The sequence below is a fragment of the Panthera pardus genome, unplaced genomic scaffold, assembly GCF_024362965.1.
Source record: "Panthera pardus isolate Hobbes unplaced genomic scaffold, ASM2436296v1 HiC_scaffold_27, whole genome shotgun sequence".
Taxonomy (NCBI): Eukaryota; Metazoa; Chordata; class Mammalia; order Carnivora; family Felidae; genus Panthera; species Panthera pardus.
In genome coordinates this window covers 56,973,185-57,000,801 of record NW_026526843.1, presented here as the reverse complement: position 1 = coordinate 57,000,801, position 27,617 = coordinate 56,973,185, and the positions used below count along the sequence as shown (strand labels likewise).

Sequence of the window (27,617 nt, the reverse complement as noted above, 5' to 3'; positions counted from 1 at the left end):
GAAAAATTCTGGTGGTATTTTGATAGGAAATGTATTCAATGTGTAAATTGCTTTGGGTAGTATAGACATTTTAATAATATTTATTCTTCTAATCCTTAAGAATTAAATGTTTTTTTCAATTATTTGTGTCCTCTTTCTTTCATTAGTGTTTTATAGTTTTCACAGTACAGATCTTTCACCTATTGGTTAGGTTTATTCCTATTATGGGTTTTGGTGCAATTGTAAATGGCACTGATTCCTTGAATCTAATTCTGCTGCTTCATTATTGATATATAGATATGCAACAGTTTTCTGTACATTGATATTATATCCTGTGACTTTAATGAATTTGTGTATCAGTTCTGGTAATTTTTGGTGGAGTCTTTTTGTTTTCTATATAGAGTATCATGTCATCTGTAAATAGTGAATGTTTGATTTCTTCCCTGCTGATTTGGATGTCATGTATTTCTTGTTGTCTGATTTCTGTGGCTAGGATGTCCAGTAGTACATTAAATAACAGTGGTGAGGGTGGACATCCTTGTCTTGTTCCTAATTGTAGAGGAACACATTTCAGTTTTTCCCAATTGAGGATGATATTAGCTGTGGGTCTTTCATGTATGGTCTTAATCATGTTGACGTACGTTCCCTCTAACCCTATTTGTTGAGGGTTTTAATCATGAATGGACGTTATGCTTTGCAAAATGTACTTTGTCAAATGCATTTTCTGCATCTATTGAAAGGATCATATGGTTTTTATCCTTTCTTTTATTAATGTGGTATCTCACATTGATTTTCCAATATTGAACCCCACTTGCAACCCAGGAATAAATCCCATTTGATTGTGGGGAATGATTCTTTTAATGTACTGTTGGGATTCAATTTGCTCGTATTTTATTGAGAATTTCTGTATCTATGTTCATCACAGATTTTAGCCTGTAGTTCTCTTTTTTAGTGAAGTGTTTATCTGTTTTTGTTATCAGGATAATGCTGATCTCATAGAATGAATTTGGAAATATTCCTTCCGTTACTAATTTTTGGGTAAGTTTGAGAAGAATAGGTATTACCTCTTCCTTAAATGTTTGGTAGAATTTACCTGTGATGCCACCTTACCCTGGATTTTGTTTGTTGGGAGATTTTTTATTATTGATGAAATTTCTTTGCTGTTTGTAAGTCTGTTCAAGTTTTCTATTTCTTTCCGTTTCAGTTTTGGTAGATTTTATGTTTCTAGGTATTTATCCATGTCTTCCAGGTTGTCCAATTTGTTGGCATGATTTTTCATATTTTACTTATAATTATATGTCTGTGGTGTCCATTATTATTTATCCTCTCTCATCTGTGATTTTTTTATAAGTCTGGCTAGGGGGTTATCAATTTTATTAACTTTTTCAAAAAAAACACAGCTCCTAGCTTCATTGATCTATTCTATTGTTTTGGTTTTTAGTTTCTATATCATTTATTTCTGCACTAATTTTTATTCTTTCCCTTCTTCTGCTGGCTTAAGGCTTGGTTTGTTTTTCTTTTTTCAGATCCTTTAGGTATAAGGTTGTTTATTTTATATTTTTCTTGCATTTTGAAATAAGCTGTATTATTATATACTTCCCTCTTATGACGGCTTTTGCTGCACCTGAAATGTTTTAGACTGTTGTGTTTTCATTTTTATTTGTTTCCATGTATTTTTTATTTCTTAATTTCCTGGTTGACCCATTCATTGTTCAGTAGCATGTTTTTTAACCTTCATGTGTTTGTGGTCTTTCTGAATATTTTCTCATGGTTGACTTCAAGGTTCATAGCATTGTGGTCAGAAAATATGCATGCTATGATCTCAATCTTTTTGTATTTGCTGAGGCCTGATTTGTGACCTTACAGTATGTGATGTATTCTGGAGAATGTTCTATGTTCACTTGAGAAGGTGTATTCTGCTGCTTTAGGGTGGAATGTTCTGAATGTATCTGTTAAGTCCATCTCATCCAGTGTATCATTCAAAGCCATTGTTTCCTTGCTGATTTTCTGCTTACATGATCTGTTTGTTGATGTATGTGTACTGTTAAAGTCCGCTACATTTATTGTATATTATCAATGAGTTCCTTTATGTTTATTATTAATTGTTTTATATGTTTGAGTGCTTCATGTTAGGGGCATAGATACTTAAAACAGATTTTCTGGTTGGATAGTTCCTTTTATTAGTATATCGTGCCCTTCTTCATCTCTGTTACAGTCTTTGGTTTAAACTCTAATTTGGTCATCATCAGGGAAATACACATCAAAACCGTAATGAGTTACCACTTCAAACCTGTCAGAATGACTAAAACTAACAACACAAGAAACAACAAGTGTCAGCGAGCATGCAGAAAAGGAGCAACCCCCACACTGTTTTGCAGAGTGGCTGCAGCAGTTTGCATTCCCACTAACAGTGCAAGAAGGTTCCCGTTTCTCCAAATCCTCTCCAGCATCCATAGTCTCCTTATTTGTTCATTTTAGCCACTCTGGCATGAGGTGATATCTGAATGTGGCTTTGATTTGTTTTTCCCTGATGAGGAGCAACGTTCAGCATCTTTCCATGTGCCTGTTGGCCATCTGGATGTCTTCTTTAGAGAAGTGTCTATTCATGTTTTCGGCCCATTTCTCCACTGGGTTATTTGTTGTTCGGGTGTGGATTTTGGTGAACTCTTTATAGATTTTGGATACCAGCCCTTTGTCTGATATGTCATTTGCAAATATCTTTTCGCATTCCATCCGTGGCCTTTTAGTTTTGTTTGATTGTTTCCTTTGCAGTGCACAAGCTTTATATCTTGATGAGGTCCCAATAGTTGATTTTGGGTTCTGGTTTGTTTCTCTTGCCTCCAGAGGTGATATACTGTCCAGTTCCTGGTGCTTCAGGGAGTGTCTCTGGTGTGTGGTGGATGCACTCTGCTGCTGTGTTTTAGCTGCTCTATCCTTCAAACTAGTCATCTACAGAAGTTCTCTTTGCCTGGAGTGCACGATGTTTGGTCTTGGGCACAGTTGAACTTTTTTTTTCTTTTTTCTTTTTTTTAATTTGTTTTAATGTTTATTTATTTTTGAGACAGAGAGAGACAGAGCATGAACGGAGGAGGGTCAGAGAGAGAGGGAGACACAGAATCTGAAGCAGGCTCCAGGCTCTGAGCTGCCAGCACAGAGCCCGATGCAGGACTAGAACTCACGGACCGTGAGATCATGACCTGAGTCGAAGTCAGACGCTTAACTGACTGAGCCACCCAGGAGCCCTGAACTTTTTTTTTCTTAAAACAAGCATTTATAAGATAAATTTTACTCTAACACCTTCTTTTGCTGCATCCCACAGGTTTTGGAATATTGTGTTTTCTTTTTCTTTTGTTATGAGACATATTTTGAGGTGCCAATTGAATTCTTATTTGGCCCATTGTTTGTGCAATAGTGTGTTGTTTAATATTTACATGTTAATATTTAATAATTACATTGCATATTTTCCAGCTTTGTTTGATTGTTGATGTTTAGTTTTGTACCACTGTGGTAAGAGTATATACTTGGTATGATTTTGGTCTTTTTAAATTTGTAATATTTGTTATGTCTATTTTTATGTGATTTACTTAGGATTCTTCTGTGTGTACTTGAAGAAAATATGTATTCTATTTTTCTTAGATGTGATGTTAAAGATATATATATAGATAGATAGATATAGATATAGATATAGATATAGATATATAAAACCATGTATTATTAAGTATGATTCCAGTAAAAAAATGTTGAAAAAATAACTTTAACTGAGGTTACTCATTTAAAGTACAACATATCTGAGGCAAAGTCGGTGCGGGGATGGGTGAAACAGGTGAAGGTGATTAAGAGTATACTAATCATGATTACAGCTGTAATCATCAAGACAGTATGGTACTGGTGCAAGAACAGACACTCAGATCAATGGAACAGAATAGAGAACCCAGAAATGGACTCACAAACTCATGGCCAACTAATCTTTGACAAAGCAGGAAAGAATATCCAATGGAATAAAGAAAGTCTCTTCAGCAAGTGGTGCTGGGAAAACTGGACAGCGGCAGGCAGAAAAATGCACCTGCACCACTTTCTTACACCATACACAAAAATAAACTCAAAATGGATGAAAGAAAGACCTAAATGTAAGACAGGAAGCCATCAAAATCCTTGAGGAGAAAGCAGGAAAAAAAAAAAAACCTCTCTGATCTTGGCTGCAGCAACTTCTTACTCAACACGTCTCCGGAGGCAAGGGAAACAAAAACAATAATGAAGTACTGGGACCTCATGAAGATAAAAACCTTCTGTACAGTGAAGGAAACACTCAGCAAAACTAAAAGGCAACCCATGTAATGGGAGAAGATATTTGCAAGTGACATATCAGATAAGAGGTTAGTATCCAAAATCTATAAAGAACTTATCAAACAATACCCCAAAAACAAATAATCCAATGAAGAAATGGGCAAAAGACATGAATAGACACTTCTGCAAAGAAGACATCCAGATGGCCAACTGACACATGAAAAAATGCTCAAATCACTCACCATCAGGGAAATACAAATCAAAACCACAATGAGGTAACCACCTCATACCTGTCAGAATAACTAAATTAACAATTCTGGCCACAAGAGATGTTGGTGAAGATGTGGAGAAAGAGGATCTCTTTTGCACTGCTGGTGGGAATGCAAACTGGTGCAGCCACTCTGGAAAACAGTATGGACATTCCTCAAATAATTAAAAATAGAACTACACTACAACCCAGCAATTGCACTGCTAGGTATTTATCCAAGGGACACAGGTATGCTGTTTGAAGAGGCATGTGCACCCCGATATTTATAGCAGCACTATCAACAATAGCGAAAGTATGGAAAGAGTCCAAATGTCCATCGATGGATGAATGGATAAAGAAACGTGGTATATATATATACAATGGAGTATCACTCCTCAATCAAAAAGAATTAAATCTTGCCATTTGGAACTACATGGATGGAACTGGAGGGTATTATGTTAAGTGAAATTAGTCAGAGAAAGACAAATATATGCCTTCACTCATATGAGGGCTTTAAGATACAAAACAGATGAACATAAGGGGAGGGAAGCAAAAATAGTATAACAATAGGGAGGGAGACAAAAACATAAGAGACTCTTATATATCAAGAACAAACAGAGGGTTACTGGAGGTGTAGTGGGAAGGGGGATGGGCTAAATGGGTAAGAGGCATTAAGGAATCTACTTCTGAAGTCATTGTTACACTATATGCTAACTTAGATGTAAATTTAAAAAATAAATTAAATTAAAAAATTTCCCAAAATTGGAACAAAACAAAACAAAAGAAAACAAAATAAAAAGCACTGTACCACTCTATACTCACATCAACATCAAATTCCATGAACAGGCTTGATGGCAGAAACATCATAACCAACCCTATTACTCTTTTAAACTATCTGATAGTATTTTTTGTGAAAATAAACATCTTGCTGTTCAAAACAAAACAAAACAAAAAGACTATACTAATCATGATGAGCACTGAGTGATGATGTAGAGAATTGCTGAATCACTATAACGTACATCTGAAACTAATATAACACTGTACTGTTAATTATGATGGAATAAAACTTAAAAAAAACTTAATAAATAAATAAATATGCTTGGGAAAATATACAAAGTAAAATAAAATAAAATAAAATAATAAAATAAAATAAAATCTATGGTAGTAGAATTTTTAGAAGGATTTCAATATGTTGTTTAAGTATAAAACTGTTCTCCAATATAGATTATGTAAAGGTTAATAAGTTCATAGGCCATCTGGGTGGCTCAGTAATTTGAGTGTCCAACTTGGGCTCAGGTCATGATCTCAGTTTGCGAGTTTGAGCCCCATATCAGGCTGTGTGGTGACACTTCAGAGCCTGGAGCCTGCTTCGGATTCTTTGTGTCCCTCTCTCTCTGCCCCTCCCCTGCTCTCTCTCTCTCTCTCTCTCTCTCTCTCTCTCAAAAATAAATGAATACATTTTTTTAAAAATTTAAAAATTAAAAAAAAGGTTAATAAGTTCAGTACACTTGATTTTCATATTCTATAAAAGAAGTGGATGAACAATTATTCTTTTGGTATTTCATTAAAGATTTATAGACCTCTTTCTCTTCCACTCTATTCACATAAGCAAGTTAATAAAGCCTTTCTTTCTCTGAAATGTCTTCCCTAAAATGTAGTAGACTAAAAAGAGTACTGGACTAAAAATCAGCTCTGCCACTTTTTGTGTGTGACCATGGGCAAGATAAAGTGTATACACCTTGGTTTATCTAACTACAAAATGAGAAACCAGGTTCCTTCCAGCTCTATAAATCTCTGACTTGTAAAGACATAAAAAACCTCTTCTATTAAGAGAAACTTCAAGCCAAAATTAAAAGGAAATATGTATGTAAATCCTGGTAATTTACAGCAAATTTATAGTCATTCACAATTAGACAATATTTATCTTTATTTAATGGACAGGAACATCTTATTGTGCAAATTAATAAGGCAAGGTATACCTGAAGAAAAAATTAAATAGTTTATGAAAATGTATTCGATTAAGTATTTTTTGTGCTAAGTATGTTAGGAAATGTAAAAAATGAGCATGACATTTAAATGCTCTCTGAATGGAAAGAATAAAAATGTATACAAATACATGGTAAAGGGGAACATGTTTAATGCTCTAATAAGGTACATTCAATATCATAATGGGAGCACAATAGAGGAAAGGTATAAGTTGTTCTTTTTACAGGAGGCAAGGGAAAAGGTCATAAATAATTGTCCCATAAGAACTTCTACTGGTCAATTCTTTGTTGGCTAAGGGTATATGCACTTGAAATACGTAACACTTTATTTACTTAAAATATTCTAAAATTTAGATAGAACAGCCTTCTAATTAATCCAGTATTATTGTGTTTATACACAGTGAAACCATAAAATTTTCATTACTCTCCTGCCTCTTCTATTTTTTCTGTGTTTACCAGATACTTCTTCTTGTCTTCCCTGTTTTACAAAAGGGAAGCAGTAGCATCAGTGTTCTCAAAGCCTGTGGTTTGGAGATGAGAATTTAGCTGAAAGTATTGTAGCAATAAAACACACAAAAATAACATGATTTCCACTATCACCCCTCACCTCTACCGCCATTTAACCGAATGAACAAAGTTTATGAACTCTGCATTGACAGGAAGCAAACAGAATCATCATCTTAAAAGGGAAAAGTAGCTTATAAGAAACTGCAATTAAGTAAAACAACTCTCAAGAAGTGATAGAAAATGCCACAATTCTCATAACTAAGGGACACTAGCCTAAAGAGTTATGGGCAACTGAACAATAGTTTATCTTCATTACTAATTTAACACAAAAAAAATCAAACTGTTAAAATGTACAGAAGATAGTTTTTTAGAAGGTTCATATAGTTCTTTTGCTCAACATTTGCCATCATTTTCAGAAAGTTTAAAAGATAGAACTAAAGTCACTTGATCCATGAAAAGGGACATAATTAAAGACCATGTGGAATATTTAAAAAATAGCCCCCAATATCTTTTCCTATATTAATTACTCCAGAATATCACACTAAAAAGAGGAGGTGAAAATAAAACTAAACTTTAATATATATTATTTCTTAAGTACTAGACAGACTCAAACATAAAACACATGGAACATGGAAAACTGACTACTAAGCATAATTGTCATATAAATATCTATTTCAGGAGGGACTTGGCGGAAGATGGCGGCCTAAGAGGATGCTGGGCTCACCGCATCCTGGTGATCACTTAGATTCCACCCACATCTGTATAAATAACCAAGAAAACCGCTAGAAGACTAGCAGAATGGACTCTCTGGAACCAACCGTAGACAAGAGGCCCACAGAAGAGGGTAGGAAGGGCAGAGAGGTGGTGCATGCTACACTCACTGGTGGGAGGGGGCCAGGGCAGTGGAGGGGCACCCTGCCCGGCAAGGCAGAGCCCACGAGTCTGGCTTGCAAAAGTGGAGGGGCTGGACGGAGTGTGTTCTGGCAGCCAGCGGGACTTAACATCTGGAATGCTATAAGTCACCAGCTCTGCTCCCAGAGCTGGAGGGCTAAAGGACAACAGGAGAGAGAGTTACTGAGCCGCAGAAGACGAACTCAGCTTGGCGGGGAACAAAGGCGGTCACCAGCGCCATCTCCCTCGCCCATCCCCCAGCCAAAATCCCAAAGGGAACCAGTTCCCATCACCGAACTTGCTTGCACTGCGCAAACACCCAAAACTGTGCTTCTGTGGATGCATCCCTCCGACGGTAACCTCCCTCCCAGTGCCACAGGGCCCCTCCTGAAGTGGACAACCAAAGGCAAAATGAGCTGAGTCTGCCCCTTCTGCCCCTGTGCACCCTGCAGATCCACCCCAGCTAATACGGCAGATCCCATAGAAGCAGCAGCACAAGCCTGGAAGTGTGCAAGTAGCCCAGACAGGGGCCACACCGCTCCACAGTGAGTCCTGCCTCTGGGAGAGGGGAAGATAAGATACACACCAGTCTAACTGTGGCTACAGTGGTGGGCTGGTGGCAGACATCAGGTCTGACTGCAGCCCCTCCCACCAACACAAGTTACTCCAGACAGCACAGAGGAAGAGGCCTGCAGTTCTGCACAACTCTAGGGACTATCCAAAATGACGAAATGGAAGAATTCATCTCAAAGAAACTCCAGGAAGTAGCGATAGCTAACAAACTGATCAAAAACGATTTAAGCAATGTAACAGAAAATGAATTTAAATTAATAGTCAAAATATATCGCTGAGCTTGAAAAAAGCATACAGGACAGCAGAGAATCTATTACTACAGAGATCAAGGGACTAAGAAACAGTCAGGAGGAGCTAAAAAATGCTATAAATGAGCTGCAAAATAAAACGTAGGTGACCACAGCTTGGGTTGAAGAGGCAGAGGAGAGAATAGGGGAAATAGAAGATAAAATTATGGAAAAAGAGGAAGTGAGAAAGAGAGAGATTAAAAAAAACAGGAGTATGAGGGGAGAATTAGAAAACTAAGTGATGCAATGAAACGCAATAATATGAGCATGCTTGGGATTCCAGAGGAGAAAGAGAGAGAGAAAGGTGCTGAAGCTGTACTTGAAGAAATCATAGCTGATAACTTCCCTGATCTGGGGAAGGAAAAAAAAAGCATTGATATCCAAGAGGCACAGAGAACTCCCTTCAGACATAACTTGAATCGATTTTCTGCATGACATATCATAGTGAAACTGGCAAAATACAAGGATAAAGAGAAAATGCTGAAAGCACCTAGGGATAAACATGCTCTAACATACAAAGGGAGACCGATTAGACTAGTGATGGATCTCTCTACTGAAACTTGGCAGGCCAGAAAGGAATGGCAGGAAATCTTCAATGTGATGAACAGAAAAAAATATGCAGTCGAGAATCCTCTACCCAGCAAATCTGCCATTTAGAATAGAAGGAGAGATAAAGGTCTTCCCAAACAAACAAACAAACAAACAAACAAAACTGAAGGAATTCATCACCACTAAACCAGCACTACAAGAGATCCTAAGGGGGATCCTGTGAGACAAAGTACTAGAGACATCACTACAAGCATGAAACATACAGACATCACAATGACTCTAAACCCATATCTTTCTGTAATAACACTGAATGTAAATGGACTAAATGCTCCAACCAAAAGACATAGGGTATCAGAATAGATTAAAAAAAAACAAGACCCATCTATTTGCCATCTACAAGAGACTCATTTTAGACTTGAGGACACCTCCAGATTGAAAGTGAGGGGAAGGAGAACTATCTATCATGCTACTGGAATCAAAAGAAAGCTGGAGTAGCCATACTTATATCAGACAAACTAGACTTTAAAGGCTGGAACAAGAGATGAAGAAGGGCATTATATAATATTTACAGGGTCTATCCATCAGGAAGAGCTAGCAATTATAAATGTCTATGCACCGGATATGGGAGCCCCCAAATATAGAAAACAATTAATCACAAACATAAGCAACCTTATTGATAAGAATGTGGTCATTGCAGGGGACTTTAACACCCCACTTACAGAAATGGATAGATCATCTAGACACACAGTCAATAAAGAAACAAGGGCCCTGAATGATACATTGGATCAGATGGACTTGACAGATATATTTAGAACTCTGCATCCCAAAGCAACAGAACATGATTTCTTCTCAAGTGCACATGGAAAGTTCTCCAAGATACATCACATACTGGGTCACAAAACAGCCCTTCATAAGTATACAAGAATTGAGATCATACCATGCATACTTTCAGACCACAATGCTATGAAGCTTGAAATCAACCACGGAAAAAGTCTGGAAAACCTCGAAAAGCATGGAGGTTAAAGAACACCCTACTAAAGAATGAATAGGTCAACCATACAATTAGAGAAAAATTTTTAAAAATATATGGGAACAAATGAAAATGTACAGACAACAATCCAAATGGCTTGGGATGCAGCAAAGGCAGTCCTGAGAGGAAAATACATTGCAATCCAGGCCTATCTCAAGAAACAAGAAAAATCCCAAATATAAAATCTAACAGCACACCTAAAAGAAATAGAGCAGAACAGCAAATAACCCCAAACCCAGCAGAAGAAGAGAAATAATAAAGATCAGAGCAGAAATAAACAATATGGAATCTAAAAAAACTGTAGAGCAGATCAACGAAACCAAGAGTTGTTTTTTTGAAAAAATAGACAAAATTGATAAACCTCTAGCCAGGCTTCTCAAAAAGAAAAGTGAGATGATCCAAATAGATAAAATCATGAATGAAAATGGAATTATTACAACCAATCCCTCAGAAATACAAGCAATTATCAGGGAATACTATGAAAAATTATATGCCAACAAACTGGACAACCTGGAAGAAATGGACAAATTCTTAAACACCCACACACTTCCAAAGCTCAATCAGGAGGAAATAGAAAGCTTGAATAGACCCATAACCAGCAAAGAAATTGAATCAGTTATCAAAAATCTCCCAGCAAATAAGAGCCCAGGACCAGATGGCTTCCCTGGGCAATTCTGCCAGACATTTAAAGAAAAGATAATACCTATCCTTCACAAGCTATTCCAAAAAATGGAAAGGGAAGGAAAACTTCCAGACTCATTCTATGAAGCCAGCATTCCTTTGATTCCTAAACCAGACAGAGACCCAGTAAAAAAAGAGAACTACCGGCCAATATCCCTCATCAATATGGATGCCAAAATTCTCAATACGATACTAGCAAATTGAATTCAACAGCATATAAAAAGAATTATTCACCATGGTCAAGTGGGATTCATTCTTGGGATGCAGGGCTGGTTTAACATTTGCAAATCAATTAATGTGATACATCACATTAATAAAAGAAAAGATAAGAACCATATGATCCTGTCAAACGATGCAGAAGAACCATTTGACAAAATTCAGCGTCCTTTCTTAATAAAAACCCTCCAGAAAATCAGGACGGAAGGAACATACTTAAACATCATCAAAGCCATTTATGAAAAGCCCACAGCTAATATCATCCTCAATGGGGAAAAACTGAGATCTTTCCCCCTGAGATTAAGAACACGACAGGGATGTCCACTGTCATCGTGTTGTTTAACATAGTGTTGGAAGTACTAGCATCAGCAATCAGACAACAAAAGGAAATCAAAGGCATCAAAATTGGCAAAGATGAAGTCAAGCTTTCACTTTTTGCAGATGACATGGTACTATACATGGAAAATCCGATAGACTCCACTAAAAGTCTGCTAGGACTGATACATGAATTCAGCAAAGCCACAGGATACAAAATCAATGTACAGAAATCAGTTGCATTCTTATACACTAACAATGAAGCAACAGAAAGACAAATAAAGAAACTGATCCCATTCACAATTGCACCAAGAAGCATAAAATACCTAGGAATAAACCTAACCAAAGATGTAAAAGATCTGTATGCTGAAAACTATAGAAAGCTTATGAAGGAAATTGAAGAAGATATAAAGAAATGGAAAGACATTCCCTGCTCATGGATTGGAAGAATAAATATTGTTAAAATGTTAATACTTCCCAAGGCTATCTACACATTCAATGCAATCCCAATCAAAATTGCACCATCATTCTTCTCGAAGCTAGAACAAGCAATACTAAAATTTGTATGCAAGCACAAAAGGCCCCGAATAGCAAAAATAATTTTGAAGAAGACCAAAGCAGGAGGCATCACAATCCCAGACTTTAGCCTCTACTACAAAGCTGTAATCATCAAGACAGCATGGTATTGGCACAAAACTGACAAACAGACCAATGGAATAGAATAGAAACCCCATAACTAGACCCACAAACATATGGCCAACTCATCTTTGACAAAGCAGGAAAGAACATCCAATGGAAAAAAGACAGTCTCTTTAACAAATGGTGCTGGGAAAACTGGACAGAAACATGCAGAAGGATGAAACTAGACCACTTTCTTACACCATTCACAAAAACCAACTCAAAATGGATAAAGGACCTGAATGTGAGACAGGAAGGCATCAAAACCCTAGAGGAGAAAGCAGGAAAAAACCTCTCTGACCTCAGTCGCAACAATTTCTTACTTGACACATCCCCAAAGGAAAGGGAAAGAAAAGCAAAAATGAACTATTGGGACCTCATGAAGATGTAAAGCTTCTGCACAGGAAAGGAAACAATCAACAAAACTAAAAGGCAACCAATGGAATGGTAAAAGATATTTGCAAATGACATATCGGACAAAGGGCTAGTATCCAAAATCTATAAAGAACTCACCAAACTCCACACCCGAACAACAAATAACCCAGTGAAGAAATGGGCAGAAAACATGAATAGACACTTCTCTACAGAAGACATCCAGATGGCCAACAGGCACATGAAAAGATGTTGAATGTCACTCCTCATCAGTGAAAAACAAATCAAAACCACACTCAGATATCACCTCACAACAGTCAGAGTGGCTTAAATGAACAAATAAGGAGACTATGAATGCTGGAGATGATTTGGAGAAACAAGAACACTCTTGCACTGTTGGTGGGAATGCAAACTGGGGCAGCCGCTGTGCAAAACAATGTGGAGGTTCCTCAAAAAACTAAAAAGAGATCTACCCTATGACCTAGCAATAGGACTGCTAGGAATTTACCCAAGGGATACAGGAGTGATGATGCATAGTGGCACTTGTACCCCAATGTTTATGGCAGCACTCTCAACAATAGCCAAATTATGGAAAGAGCCTAAAAGTCCATCAACTGATGAATGGATAAAGAAATTGTGGTTTATATACACAACGTAATACTACGTGGCAATGTGAAAGAATGAAATATGGCCTTTTGTAGCAACGTGGATATAACTGGAGAGTGTCATGCTAAGTGCAATAAGTCATACAGAGAAAAACAGATACCGTATGTTTTCACTCTTATGTGGATCCTGAGAAAGTTAACAATAGTCCATGGGGGAGGGGAAGAAAAAAAAAGAGGTTAGAGAGGGAGAGAGCCAAAGCATAAGAGACTCTTAAAACCTGAGGGTTGATGGAGGGTGGGAGGGTGTGGAGGGTGGGTAATGGGTATTGAGGAGGGCAGCTTTTGGGATGAGCACTGGGTGTTGTATGGAAACCAATTTGACAATAAATTTCATATCAAAAAAATAAAAAGGATATAATTAAAATAAATAAAATAAATAAAAAATAAATTATCTATTTCAGCATTACTTTCACAGTTGGCAGTTATTTTTTAAAAGAAATACAGGAATATCATATGTATAGCTCTAAACATTGGAATTCTTCCTTGGAAAACTGCATTTTGTGACACACAAACTGGCTGACTAGAAAATACATATATTTAATTAATAATACTAGTAGTTTCAATCACTTTGTATGTAGAAATATAACAAATTATAAAAAAAAAAACTGCAACGAAATGGGATTTTGGAGTCAGAAGGAATTTTGGAGAATCTAGTTCCTAAATTTTACAGATGAGAAAACTGAGGCAGTTCTTTATTAGATCCAAAATTAGTACTCTGTTTTCCTAGCTTCTGATCAGTTTTTTTTTTTTTTCTACTACACCACACAGTACACTTGTGTTATGGCTGAGACCCAAACTCAATCCCTTCCCTGTTTTTCTAATGTTTGAAAGGTCATTGCAATCAAATCCCTGATTTATTTACTCTATAATAATTAAGATATGAGATTTATTTCAAAATATACCCTGCAGGTTAGCTAATGTTAAGACAATTAGATTTTATCATTAGCAGATATTAAATATAAGCAATTCCTTTGGAATTAAATTGTTTTCTATTTCATATCGCAGCTTAAAAGCTTCAGGGCCCTATAAGCCAGATGCAGAAAACCTTTGTAGTTTTGTTTTAAAACTCAAAAATTTTAAAGTAAAAATGTTAAGAATTCATAGTCAGGGTTTGATCAATGTTTTTTCCTAAATTAAATAAGGCCAATTACACTGAAACTATACTGTCTACTATGACAGCCACTAGCTACATGTGGCTATTAAACCTTTTAAATTGTACGTAGTCCAACTTGAGACTATAGCATAATGTATGAACTTGTTACATTACTATGCTCTACGTTTAAAACTAATGTAATATTTTGTGTCAAATATACTAAAATTAAAAAACAATAATGAGAAAAAAGAAAAAAATAAAAAGAAATGTGGGTAGTCCAAATTTATATGGCCTATAAGTATAAAGTACATAACCAGATTTTGAAGTTTTAATATAAAAAAATAATGTAAAATATATTACCAATTTTTATATTGATTACATGTAGAAATGATATATTTTAGATATACCAGGTTAAATAAAATATATTATTAAAATTAATTTCACCAGTTTCTTTTTGTTTCTTATGTGACTACTAGAAATTTTTAAATTACATATGTGGCTTTCATTATATTTCTCTTGGATAGCTCTGCATCATCAATAAATATCTAGGTGTTACTGATAAACAGTTCACATATTATCAAGGAATATATAATATATTATAAAAACATTATAAAACTGCTTGCATTATCATGAGTCAATGTCTGTGCTAAAGAAGAAAAGATGTGTAAAAATATACCAAATGCAGAAATCAGCTTTAGTTAGCTTTAAGCGTGTGTTTTTCCTCAGTAGATTTACATTTTTAGTTTGGTTAATAATGAAACTAGTTTATATTCCTTGAACACATATGAATTGATATGAGAGTAATATGGCCCAGAAGCATGGCAGAAAAAAAAAAAATCAGCCTTCATCTTGTTCAATCCGCGTATACATGTGAGTTGACTTAAAAACAAATACTGACATATAACACCATCAGATACTCTGAAAATACAGACTAGGCTATAACTTAAAGATTTCCACAATTGAATATGAATGCAACAAAAGATATTTATACTTTATACCTTTGCTCCATCTGAAATATTGTCCCAGTTTCCACCACTCAAAGAGAACTTGCCATTGCCTATACGTAGCAGTATCTCTTCAGGAGTATCATTGGGGCCATTAGCAAATGGAGTGTACCTATTAATAAAATAGATTTGAATAGACATGAGGGCCTAATATACAAATTAAATCTAATTGAAAGCGATGAATATAAGACAACATGCAAATACTTACTATAGCAAATTAAGAGTATTATCTAATATTTCCCTTTACCTTTCATATCAAGTTTTATATTTCAAACAATGAACTTAATCTTAATGGATTATCTAATAAAATAGGGAGTCTTGCCGACATAAATATTTTTTCCTTTGATCAGTTAATCAAATTAAAATAAAATAAAGATGGCTTTTTGTGTGAAGCTATAGGCTTAAAATTAGACCAAAATAAAACATGCAAAGTTTGTATTCTCAGGCATAAGTTAGCAACACAAATATACTTACTATGAAGAAATTGTTAACTGTAAATTCAGAATGTATTTAGTGATTGGTTAAAATTTATTCACTAACAAATTAACAGAATTATCCAGGGAAACAGGTTAACAATATTTTTAATTAATGTCCATAAACAATGCATCAAATATTTATATCAATGTAACAAAAAAAACTCTATAGTCAAAAAAATTATTATGTTGGTCAATATTCATGGACAGGAAGACAAATACATTGTTTAATGTTAAAGTAGCTTAAAATTAATATAGAATAACAAAGTGATCAGTTTGTATCATTATAACAGGTGAAACTGAAAATGGTATTCAAATTTGGGAATAAAAAGACTTATGGTTAAGAAGTATGAGGAAGATATCTTAATATGCTTATGTCTTAACTCTCTCTTGTAACAATTAGGTAGAGATAACAGTAAATATATATACATACACTCACACACAAAATCATTTTCTGTTAGTCATAAAGTAAATATTTGAAAGCAGCAATCTAGAAATGGTATCCCCCATGGTTTGAAACTAGTAGCTCTAATTGCAGTTCATATGCAAACTTTTCATTACTCTTATCTTTAGTACTTGCTGTGGTCTATAACTAAATGTTTTGCATAAGTATGTAATATATCTAAAAGTATGTGGAATATGCTGATAAACAATTACCATCAATCTAATAAATAATGCAAAGTCATCATATTCATAACTTATATTTATAAAGCTCCTGTTATGTCAAGCATATTTAAATTTTACTAAATTCTTTCTTTAAAAAGTCACACCTAAGTACAATATATAATAATTACATTATAATTCTTCAAATTCCATTCTATGCAATATACTGCTAAACCTAGCCTTTTTTCTACAGTCATAAATTCTTATTCCTAAATACAAGTGCTACTAATTATTAAAAGTACAACAGCAATTATATTATTTGTAAATTACCAACATTAATATATTCAATTATTAAATTTGTTTAGTATTTATCTGTTTAAGGGAAGGCAGCTATGTGTTTCTGTAGTTGAGTATTCTGTTACTATTCATATTTTTTATAAAGTATGATCTTAATCTCTATCATCGGAAGAGCCAGAATTCAAGTACTTTCAAAAAATTAACTCAATATGAAGAAACTCAGTGGGCAAGTACCCACTGAAAAAGAAATTATCATGTTCAAGTAAACATTAAAAAATTAATGCACTGAATGTATAATATCAAAATAATAATAATAATAATATCAAAATACATGTTTTAATTTTAAATGTTTTAGTTCTAGTTGAAATTCTTTTAATTATATATCTGAAGAGTACCACACTAAACACTTTATTTTTTATCTTTTATAAATAAACAATATATATTATTTTAAAATGTTGGTACTATTTTATTTAGGGCTATTTTCATCTGCCCATTTCTTTCCAGATGAAAATATACAGATGAAATTCAAATTATGATGTGTATTATTTTGAATATATGTTTCTTACCCAGCCAGCATCGTGTAAAAAAGGACACCCAGGCTCCAAATATCACAAGCAGCATCATAGCCCTGTTGCATAAGAACCTGAGGAAGAAATATATATTATCTGGTATCACTCAGTATAAACTCAGTTTTCTCATCTGAAAGACCATTGTTGTACTTCCAATAATCTCACAAATGTTCACAATTTAAAAACTTACATCATGTAAATCTTTTCAAAACCAGATTCATTTAATGTTAAAGGCAGAGCCTTTGCAATCAGCAAGCGTTGAATAAATGGCTAAAAATAAGGTGATTAAGTAACATGGGTCATAAAAGAAACAACTTTGAATATATCATCCCTGACTCCAATAAGCTTTCACTCCTACGCTTAGAAAAACCAGACATAGACATCAAAATTTAAGATTAATGCATACAAAGAGCCTAATATGTACTATATACAGTACTGTCTTTTCATCCTGATACTGACTCTACGAGGTACATATTATTATTTCAATTTTGAATATGAAGAAACTAAGGCAAATGTCACATAATTTGCCTAATATAAAAAAAAAAAACTAGTAAGTAGTGGAGTAGGTATTCTTACTCTAGAGCTTGTGCTTTTAGTGTCTATGATAATTGCCTCCTTACCATGCAAAAGATGGTAAGATGATATATACCTTTACGAAAGCAAAATGAATTTATATCTTACATTCAAGGCCTATGTATTAGAAAGAGTGGAATATTTATGGATCACAAAAACACATTTGATAAAATTCTGAATGGCTTAATTCATTTTTCATGCAATAATTTAGGTAGATGATTTTTGTTCTTGGGGCTAGTGTTAATATCAAACAATATATTTATTATATTCATGTGAGGTTTCTATATGAAGTTAGTAGAGTTTTGTTGAAAAATAGATGACATGGATTGTAAGACAAATATTTTTAAAAGTCTATACCAACCAAAGCAATCTACACATTCAGTGCAATCCCTATCACAATACCACCAGCACTTTTCACAGAGCTAGAACAAAGAATCCTAAAATTTGTATGGAACCACAAATACCTCAAATAGCTAAAGAAACCTTGAAAAGGAAAAGCAAAGCTGGAGGCATCACAATTCTGGACTTCAAGTCATATTACAAAGCTGTAGTCATGAAGACAGTATGGTACTGGCAAAAAAAAAAAAAAAAAAGAAAAAAAAAAAGACACACAGATCATTAGGACAAAATAGAAAAACCCAGAAATGAACCCATAACTCTATGGTCAATTTATCTTCGTCAAAGGAGGAAAGAATATCCAATGAGAAAAAGGTGTCTTCAACAAATGGTGTTGGGAAAACTGGAAAGTAACATGCAAAGGAATGAAACTGGACCACTTTCTTACACTATACACAAAAATAAATGCAGAATGGATTAAAGACCAAAAAAAAAAATGGATTAAAGAACTAATGAGAGACAGGAAACCATTAAAATCCTAGACGAGAACTGAGGCAGTAACCTCTTTGACATTGGCCTTAGCAACTTCTTTCTAGATGTGTCTCCTGAGGCAAGGTAAACAAAAGCAGAAATAAACTATTGGGACCACATCAAAATAAAAATATTCTGTATAGCAAAGGAAAATAGTCAACAAAACTGAAAGGCAACCTTCTGATGGGAGAAGATATTTGGGAATGACATATCTGATAAAGTGTTAGTGTAAAACCACTATAAAAAACATAAAACTCAACACCCAAAAACAGTTACAAATAATAATCCAGTTAAGATATGGGCAGAAGACATGAATAGACATTTTTCCAGAGAAGACATCCAGATCACTAACAGACACATGAAAAGATGCTCAACATCACTCACCATCAGGGAAATACAAATCAAACTACAATGAGACATTACCTGATACTGGTCATATTGGCTAAAATTAACAACACAGGAAACAGCAGGTTTTGGTGAGGATGCAGAGAAAAGGGAACCCTCTGACACTGTTGGTGGGAATGCAAACTGGTACAGCAACTGTGGAAAACAGTACGGAGGTTTCTCAAAAAGGTAAAAATAGAACTACCTTATGATCCACCACTGCACTATTAGGTATTTGCTCAAAGGATAAAAAATACTAATTCAAAGGGATACATGCACCCCAATGTTTATAGCTGCAATATCTCCAATAGCCAAATTATGGAAACAGCCCACGTGCCCATCAACTGATGAATAGACAAAAAAGTTGTGGTATATATACACAATGGTATATTGCTAAGCCATCAAAAAGAATGAAATCTTGCCACTTGCAAGGTAGAGAGTATTATGTTAGCCAAAATAAGTCCTTCAGAGAAAGACAAATACCATGTGATTTCACTCATATGTGGAATTTAAGAAACAAAACAAAGGATCAAAGGTGAAAAAAAAAGACACAGAGAGGCAAACCAAGCAACAGACTCTTAAGTATAGAGAACAAACTGATGATTAGTAGAAGGGTGGGTGGGGTGCTGGATAAAATAGATTATGGGGATTAAGCAGTGCACTTGTGAAAAGCAATGGGTGTTGTATGTAAGGGTTGAATCACTAAATTGCACACCTGAAAATAATATTGCACTGTATGTTAACTAACCAGAATTTAAATAAAAACTTAAAAATATAAAAAAAAATAAACCCACTGCTAATGCTTTTAGGCATAAAAACAGAATAAAAATACTATTAATGCCTTAACACTGGGGAGTGCATAACCAGGAGCATGAACATTTCATTTATTAAAGGTTAAAAATATTAATGTTTGGCTTTGACAATTGTCATACATGACTAATGAGTATCTAACTTAAACTTCAATATATAATTTTTTCTTAGTCGAAATGTACTTACAAGAACAAGCATATGTGCAAACTTGAGAAGGTAAAGAGTTTATCAAAATACCTGTGTAATTGGCTTACCTACATAACACAAGTAGGGACCACAAAGGCTAATAAATAATGAGATATAGCTAAACCACTCACATCACACAACTTCCCTCCAATTTACTATATGTTCCTTTAACTCAGGATCATTTTTAGACCTCAGTAGACACTAAATATTAGTAGGAAATTATAAGTTGTTTGCTTTTATAAAAAATAAAATGTTTTTGGGGATATATTATTTTTTTGCAACATAGTTATAGTAGAAAAGCATCTCTAAGTAAACCTTAAGAGGTTGGTCAGGTTGATACATATCAAAAAGTGAATGCATATTTTTCTTTACTGTTAAGCCAAAATTGTACTCATTAGCATATCTTTTAGCAAACAAACATTCTATTTACTGTGATGAAATAGTGAATTTATACCCCCATAAATGCTATTATTTATTCAAATATCTGCACGGATACTTGAATCTTTCTGATTCTAGTTTAAAAGAGAATGTATTTCATATACTTTATTGCTAATCTTTGAAAAGGTCTGAAATTTAGAAACTAATCCTACACAAAACCTCTGTATTTCATTCATAAAATTTTATAAATATTAATTTATTGCTTAGCAGAGGCTTCAGCATTTGATAATAAAACTTTTCAAAGTATTTTGAGGGGAGCCTGGGTGGCTCAGTTGGTTGAGCATCCGACTCTTGAATTCAGCTTAGGTCGTGGTCCCAGAGTCGTTGGATCAAGCCCAACAGGCTCTGTGTTGAACACTGGGTGTGGAGCCTAAGATTCCCTCTCTTCCTCTCTCTTTGCCCCTCCCCCACTAATGTGCTCGCGTGTGTGTGAGTGCACATGCTCTCTCTCTCTCTCTCTCTCAAAAAAAAAAAAAGGTATTTTGAAAATACAAATACTACCCAAAGATAGTTCAAGCACTAGTTATGGAGAAACGGTTTTCAGACGACCACTTGAAAACCTTCACTATTACAATGATGAGAATGTCATAATACAATGGCAGTCTGTGAAGATAAAAAGCATCAATGAGCTGTATTCTACTTTGTGGATCTGAACTCATTTAAAAATGTTTACCTTCCGACTAACCTGAAAATATTTACCTAATCATTAATCTAAACATAAACATACTCTGTATTTTTCCTTTCAATGTCTGACATTAAAATGTTCATTTGGGGGGCGCCTGGGTGGCTCAGTCGGTTAAGCGTCCGACTTCAGCTCAGGTCACGATCTCACGGTCCGTGAGTTCGAGCCCCGCGTCGGGCTCTGGGCTGATGGCTCAGAGCCCGGAGCCTGCTTCCGATTCTGTGTCTCCCTCTCTCTCTGCCCCTCCCCCGTTCATGCTCTGTCTCTCTCTGTCTCAAAAATAAATAAACGTTCAAAAAAAATTAAAAAAAAAAAATTAAAAAAAAATAAATAAAATGTTCATTTGGGACACACGTAGCCCTAACCTTTTTCCAGTGAGAAGTTTCCATCATACCAGATCCACAATATTAAGTCAATATTAAAAATTCAGCCATTAAAATGGTTATTCCATACCCTTCTGTTGTCTACTGCATAAATGATAGAATATTTATGATGAATATATATCCTATATTTAACAGAAAAGCCCAAATCTCAAATATTCTACCTTCTTATCCTTACAAAAGCCTTAAATATTCTAGAAAGGCTATTTTTTCAATGTCTAAGCTATATTTCTTAAACCTAGGGGCAGTGCAATAACCCCTTTGTGCATCATGTATTTGTTCCAATATTTATTTTTGGAAATACAGTTTCTATATATTGTAATGTGATAAAAATTTGTACATTCATTATTCTATGTACTTAATTGAAATAGAGATTAAATTACATTTCCTGGATATGTACATAATTTTTATATGGCAAACCTCTTATCATAAAAACTTTATAAATCAGTTGTTATGTTTCCTCTTCAACATCAACATCTTAAAGGAAGAAAACAAATTTTTAATATGGGAATTTTTCATTATTAATAAGTTATTTTTTACTTTCTATATTTTTATTATTAAATATACTATTTCATACCTGAAACCAATATAACACTGTATGCAAATTTTAATTCAATAAAAAATATATATACTTTTTGAAACATAATTTATTGTAAAATTGGTTTCCATACAACACCCAGTGCTCATCCCAACAAGTACCCTCCTCCCTGCCCATCACCGACTTTGCCCTCTCCCCCACCTCCCATCTACCCTTAGTTTGTTCTCAGTCCTTAAGAGTCTCTTATGGTTTGCCTCCCTCCCTCTCCAAAACTTTTTTTTTTCCTCTTCCCCTCCCCCATGGTCTTCTGTTACATTTCTCAAGATCCCCATATGAGTGAAAACATATGGTATCTGTCTTTCTCTGCCTGGCTTATTTCACTTAGCATAATACCCTCCAGATCCATCCACTTTGCTACAAATGTCAAGATTTCATTCTTTCTCATTGTCAAGTAGTATTCCATTGCATACATAAACCATATCTTCTTTATCCATTCATCAGTTGATGGACATTTAGGCTCTTTCCATAGTTTGGCTATTGTTGAAAGTGCTGCTATAAACATTAGGGTACAAGTGCCCCTATGAATCACCACTCCTGTAACTTTGGGGTAGATTCCTAGCAGTGCTATTGCTGGGTCATAGGGTAGATCTCTTCTTAGTTTTTTGAGGAACCTCTACACTGTTTTCCAGAGAGGCTGCACCAGTTTGCATTCCCACCAGCAGTGCAAGAGGGTTTCCATTTCTCCACATTCTCTCCAACACCTATACTCTCCTGATTTGTTCATTTTAGCCACTCTGACTGGAGTGAGGTGATATCTCAGTGTGGTTTTGATTTGTATTTCCCTGATGAGGAGTGACGTTGAGCATCTTTTCATGTGCCATCTGGATGCCTTCCTTGGAAAAGTGTCTATTCATGCCTTCTCCGCATTTCTTTAATGGATTGTTTGTTTTTCAGGTGTGGAGTTTGGAGAGTTATTTATAGATTTTAGATACTAGCTCTTTGTCTGATATTTCATTTGCAAATATCTTTTCCCATTCTGTTGGTTGCCTTTTAGTTTTGTTGATTGTTTCCCATGCAGTGCAGAAGCTTTTTATCTTCATGAGGTCCCAATAGTTCATTTTTGCTTTAATTTCCTTGTTTTTGGAGATGTGTCTAGCAATAAATTGCTGCGGCTGAGGTCAATGAGGTTGTTGCCTGCTTTCTCCTCTAGGGTTTTAATGGTTTCCTGTCTCACATTCAGGTTTTTCATCCATTTTGAGTTTACTTTTGTGTATGGTGTAAGAATGTGGTCTAGTTTCATTCTTCGGCATGTTGCTGTCCAGTTCTCCCTGCACAATTTGTTAAAGAGGCTTTTTTCCGTTGGATACTCTTTCCTGCTTTGTCAAAGATCAGTTGGCCATACACTTCTGGGTCAAGTTCTGGGTTTTCTATTCTATTCCATTGGTCTATGTGTTTGCTTTTTTGACAGTACCATACTGTCTTGATGATTATAGCTTTGTAGTAGAGGCTAAAGTCTTGGATTGTGATGCCTCCTGCTTTGGTCTTCTTCTTCAATATCACTTTGTCTATTCAGGGTCTGTTGTAGTTCCATACAAATTTTAGGATTGCTTGTTCTAGCTTTGCAAAGATTGCTGGTACAATTTTGATTGGGATTGCATTGAATGTGTAGATAGTTTTGTGTAGTATTGGCATTTTAACAGTATTTAGTCCTCCAATCCATGAGCATGGAATGCTTTTCCATTTCTTTGTATCTTCTCCAATTGTTTTCATAAGCTTTCCATAGTTTTCAGCATACATATATTTTACATCTTTGGTTAGGTTTATTCCTAGGTATTTTATGATTCTGGGTGCAATTGTGAATGGGATCAGTTTCTTTATTTGTCTTTCTGTTGCTTCATTATTGGTGTATAAAAATGCAACCGATTTCTGTACATTAATTTTGTACCCTGCACCTTTGCTGAATTCATGTATCAGTTCTATCAGACTTTTGGTTGAGTCTTTCGGGTTTTCCATGTATTATATCATGTCATCTGCAAAAAGTGAAAGCTTAACTTTATCTTTGCCAATTTTGATGCCTTTGATTTCCTTTTGTTGTCTGATTGCTGATGCTAGGACTTTCAATAATATGTTAGACAACAGCGTTGAGAGTCAACATCCCTATTGTGTTCCTGATCTCAGGGGGAAAGTTCTCAGTTTTTCCCCATTGAGGGGGATAGTCGCTGTGGGCTTTTCATAAATGGCTTTTATGATGTTTAAGTATGTTCCTTCTATCCAGACTTTCTTGAGAGTTTTCATCAAGAAATGATGTTGTATTTTGTCAAATGTTTTTCTGCATCTATTGACAGGACTAGAAGAAGAACAGCAAAGTCACCCCAATCCAACAAGAGAAGAGAAATAATGAAGATCAGAGCAGAAATAAACAATCCAAAAAAGCAGTAGAACATATCAGTGAAACCAAGAGTTGGTTTTTGGAAAAAAAAATTGATAAACTTCTAGCCATGCTTCTCAAAAAGAAAAGAGAAATGACCCAAGTAGATAAAATCACGAAGGAAAATGGATTTATTATAACCAATCCCTCAGAAACGCAAGCAATTATCAGGGAATACTATGAAAATTATATGCCAACAAACTGGAAAACCTGGAATGCATGGACAAATTCCTTAACACCCACCCACTACCAAAACTCAAATGGGAAGAAATGGAAAATTTGAAGAGACCCATAACTAGTGAAGAGATTGAATGAGATGTCAAAAATGTCTGAACAAATTACAGTCCTGGACCAAATGGCCTCCCTGGGTAATTCTACCAGACATTTAAAGCAGAGTTAATACCTATCCTTCTCAAGCTGTTCCAGAAAATGGAAAGGGAAGGAAAACTTCTGGATTCATTCTATGAACCTAGCATTACTTTGATTCCCAAACCAGATAGAGACCCATCAAAAAAGACAACCAGAGGCCAATATCCTTGATGAATATGGATGCCAGAATTCTTAGCAAGATAACTAGCAAATTGAATTCAACAGCATATAAAATGTTTTATTCACCATGATCAAGTGGGATTCATTCTTGGGCTGCAGGGCTGGTTCAATATTTGCAAATCAACCAATGTGAAAAATCACATCAATAAAAGAAAAGAAAAAATATTTTTCTAATAGCTACATTAAAATACAGATTTGTTGATATTCAAATACAAATGTCTTGCTATATGTGATGTGAAATATTATCCTGAAAGTTATAGTATTTGATATAAAAAAACAGAAAACATGCACATGGATAAGAATTCATCCTCAAATTATTTTACTCTTCTTCTCTGACTTGAAACATTAAATTTTTCAAACATCTGACTTGAAACATTCAATTTTTTTTAAATTTTTTTTAACGTTTTATTTATTTTTGAGACAGAGAGAGACAGAGCATGAACGGGGGAGGGGCAGAGACAGAGGGAGACACAGAATCGGAAGCAGGCTCCAGGCTGTGAGCCATCAGCCCAGAGCCCGACGCGGGGCTCGAACTCACGGACCTCGAGATCTGACCTGAGCTGAAGTCGGACGCTTAACTGACTGAGCCACCCAGGTGCCCCATAAACATTCAATTTTTTAACATGAAGATTTTTGTGTATTCTGATTTATGTTGTATATATGATAATTCATATGGGTTATCATTATTCATAGCATATAAGAACAGTTCCTAACTTATAAACAATAATATGTATATGGCCAATTCCATCCCTGATTTATTTTTTATCAATCATAATTACAGTCCTGTTGAGGTTGCTACTGTCAAAGCTCCTATCCCCAGTATCAGAAGTGACTGTTGGAAGTTGATAAAAATGAAGCCTATACCCCTTTACCTCCCCAGACTCACCTTTCTCGACTCTTCCCTCTAAGATCTACAAGTGAGTATTATGTGCCAAGAAAAATCCCACTGCTTATAAAAATCCCTGTGAAGCTGTTTGCTCCAGGAATTATATCTTAAAGACAATCATGGGTGGTACTGCCCTTATAAGTTATATATAATGTTAAATATAAATTACCTCTTCTTCAGCACAAACTAAAATATCTGCAAATTTATCCTGGTTTTATTACTATGTGAATGCTGGGTCTTGAAAAATTTATTTAAGTACTTTGAGCCTCAATTACTTCATTTGGAATATTTAATGTTGAAAATGGGGTTATCTCTATTCTCCTCCCAGCTCTACAGGGGTATGATTCTGATGTTAGCACATAACACAGGAGAATACAATAGTCTGATTATTATACATTCAGGCTAGTTTCAGATGTGAGTTACTAGTTTGAATATTTATATTAAGGGTTATCAGAATTTTTGGATTTAAACAGCTTTATAGTTGGGAAAAGATAAGATAACTCAGTTTTTACCTATCAACTATAACACATACATGACATTATATATATTCAACTAAAAGAAAAAAACAAAAGGTTAATACTAAAGTTTTAAAGAATACCTCAGGTGCTACAAAGTTTGCAGTGTAGCATGGAGTTAAAAGAATTCCATTTTCTCCACGAAGCTGTTTTGCAAACCCAAAATCACAGATCCTAATGGAGTCTGCATTGGCCGATTCATCCATATATAAAATATTACTAGGTTTAAGATCACGATGAACAACCTTGAACATAAAAGAAAAAAATATATTTCTATAGCAAACTATATCTATATATCTATGAAATAACACATTTTGAGTTAACATATTTCCAGGAAAAATAACTTTCTAAATTATAAAAATTTGAAAATGACACTCTCCAGTGTTGGTAGCCTTGACAGCCTGAAGTATGTCCCAGTTTCCATTCAAGCCACAAAGTTCATTAAACATTTCCAATCTCAAAATATTAAAACTCAATTCTCAGTTCCATTTCTGGAAATAAGGGACTAAGACCCTACTCAACGCTCTCCTCCCCACAATAAACAACTCTAAAACTTGAACAAAATTAAAAAATCAACTACATGAAGGTACTGGAGAATGGACAGAAGCAGACAGACTCTGATGGAATGCGTACACTTTGTTAAGGAGGGAAAATAGGGAGCTATAAGTAAGGCCCCCATATCTGTGGCTTTTAGCCTAGGATTAAGTGTAGTTCTTATGTCACCCAGTGATGGTGAAAACACATGTGGAAAAGCCCAGTCTTTCTGGCATGGAGGAACATAAAAGAGATGCTAAAAAACAGTGAATGCTTGGGAGGAATTCTGTACAAAAAAGAGCCAAAACTGACTCCTGAGTCAAAAATGTATAGAAGAGGCTCAACGTAATTCATACAAAGACAAAAGATAACAGAGTCCAGAGTTGATGCCCAAAAAGCAAAGAGTTTTCAGTGCAAACACTGCCATTAAAATTATCCACCAAAAAAATAATAATAATCATTGAAGAAAAATATCATTACAAAAAAATCTTCATAATATTCAAATATACAGTATATAATCCAAAATTATCTAATTAACAAAGAACCAAG

General features: G+C 34.9%; 1 protein-coding gene across 4 annotated transcripts in view; it reads right to left on the bottom strand.

The window, feature by feature from the left end:
* RPS6KA6 (ribosomal protein S6 kinase A6) overlaps window positions 1–27,617 on the bottom strand; it is a 219,391-nt gene that overhangs the window by 18,399 nt on the left and 173,375 nt on the right. For 3 of the 4 annotated variants that reach the window (XM_053891451.1, XM_019429490.2, XM_053891452.1), the window contains 3 exons: window positions 26,618–26,779; window positions 17,296–17,372; window positions 15,351–15,468 (listed from right to left, as the gene is read on the bottom strand). In XM_053891451.1, coding sequence (XP_053747426.1) covers window positions 15,351–15,468; window positions 17,296–17,372; window positions 26,618–26,779 — 357 coding nt within the window. The remainder of the gene's footprint in view (window positions 1–15,350; window positions 15,469–17,295; window positions 17,373–26,617; window positions 26,780–27,617) is intronic. The other variant, XM_053891454.1, reaches the window with a different exon arrangement.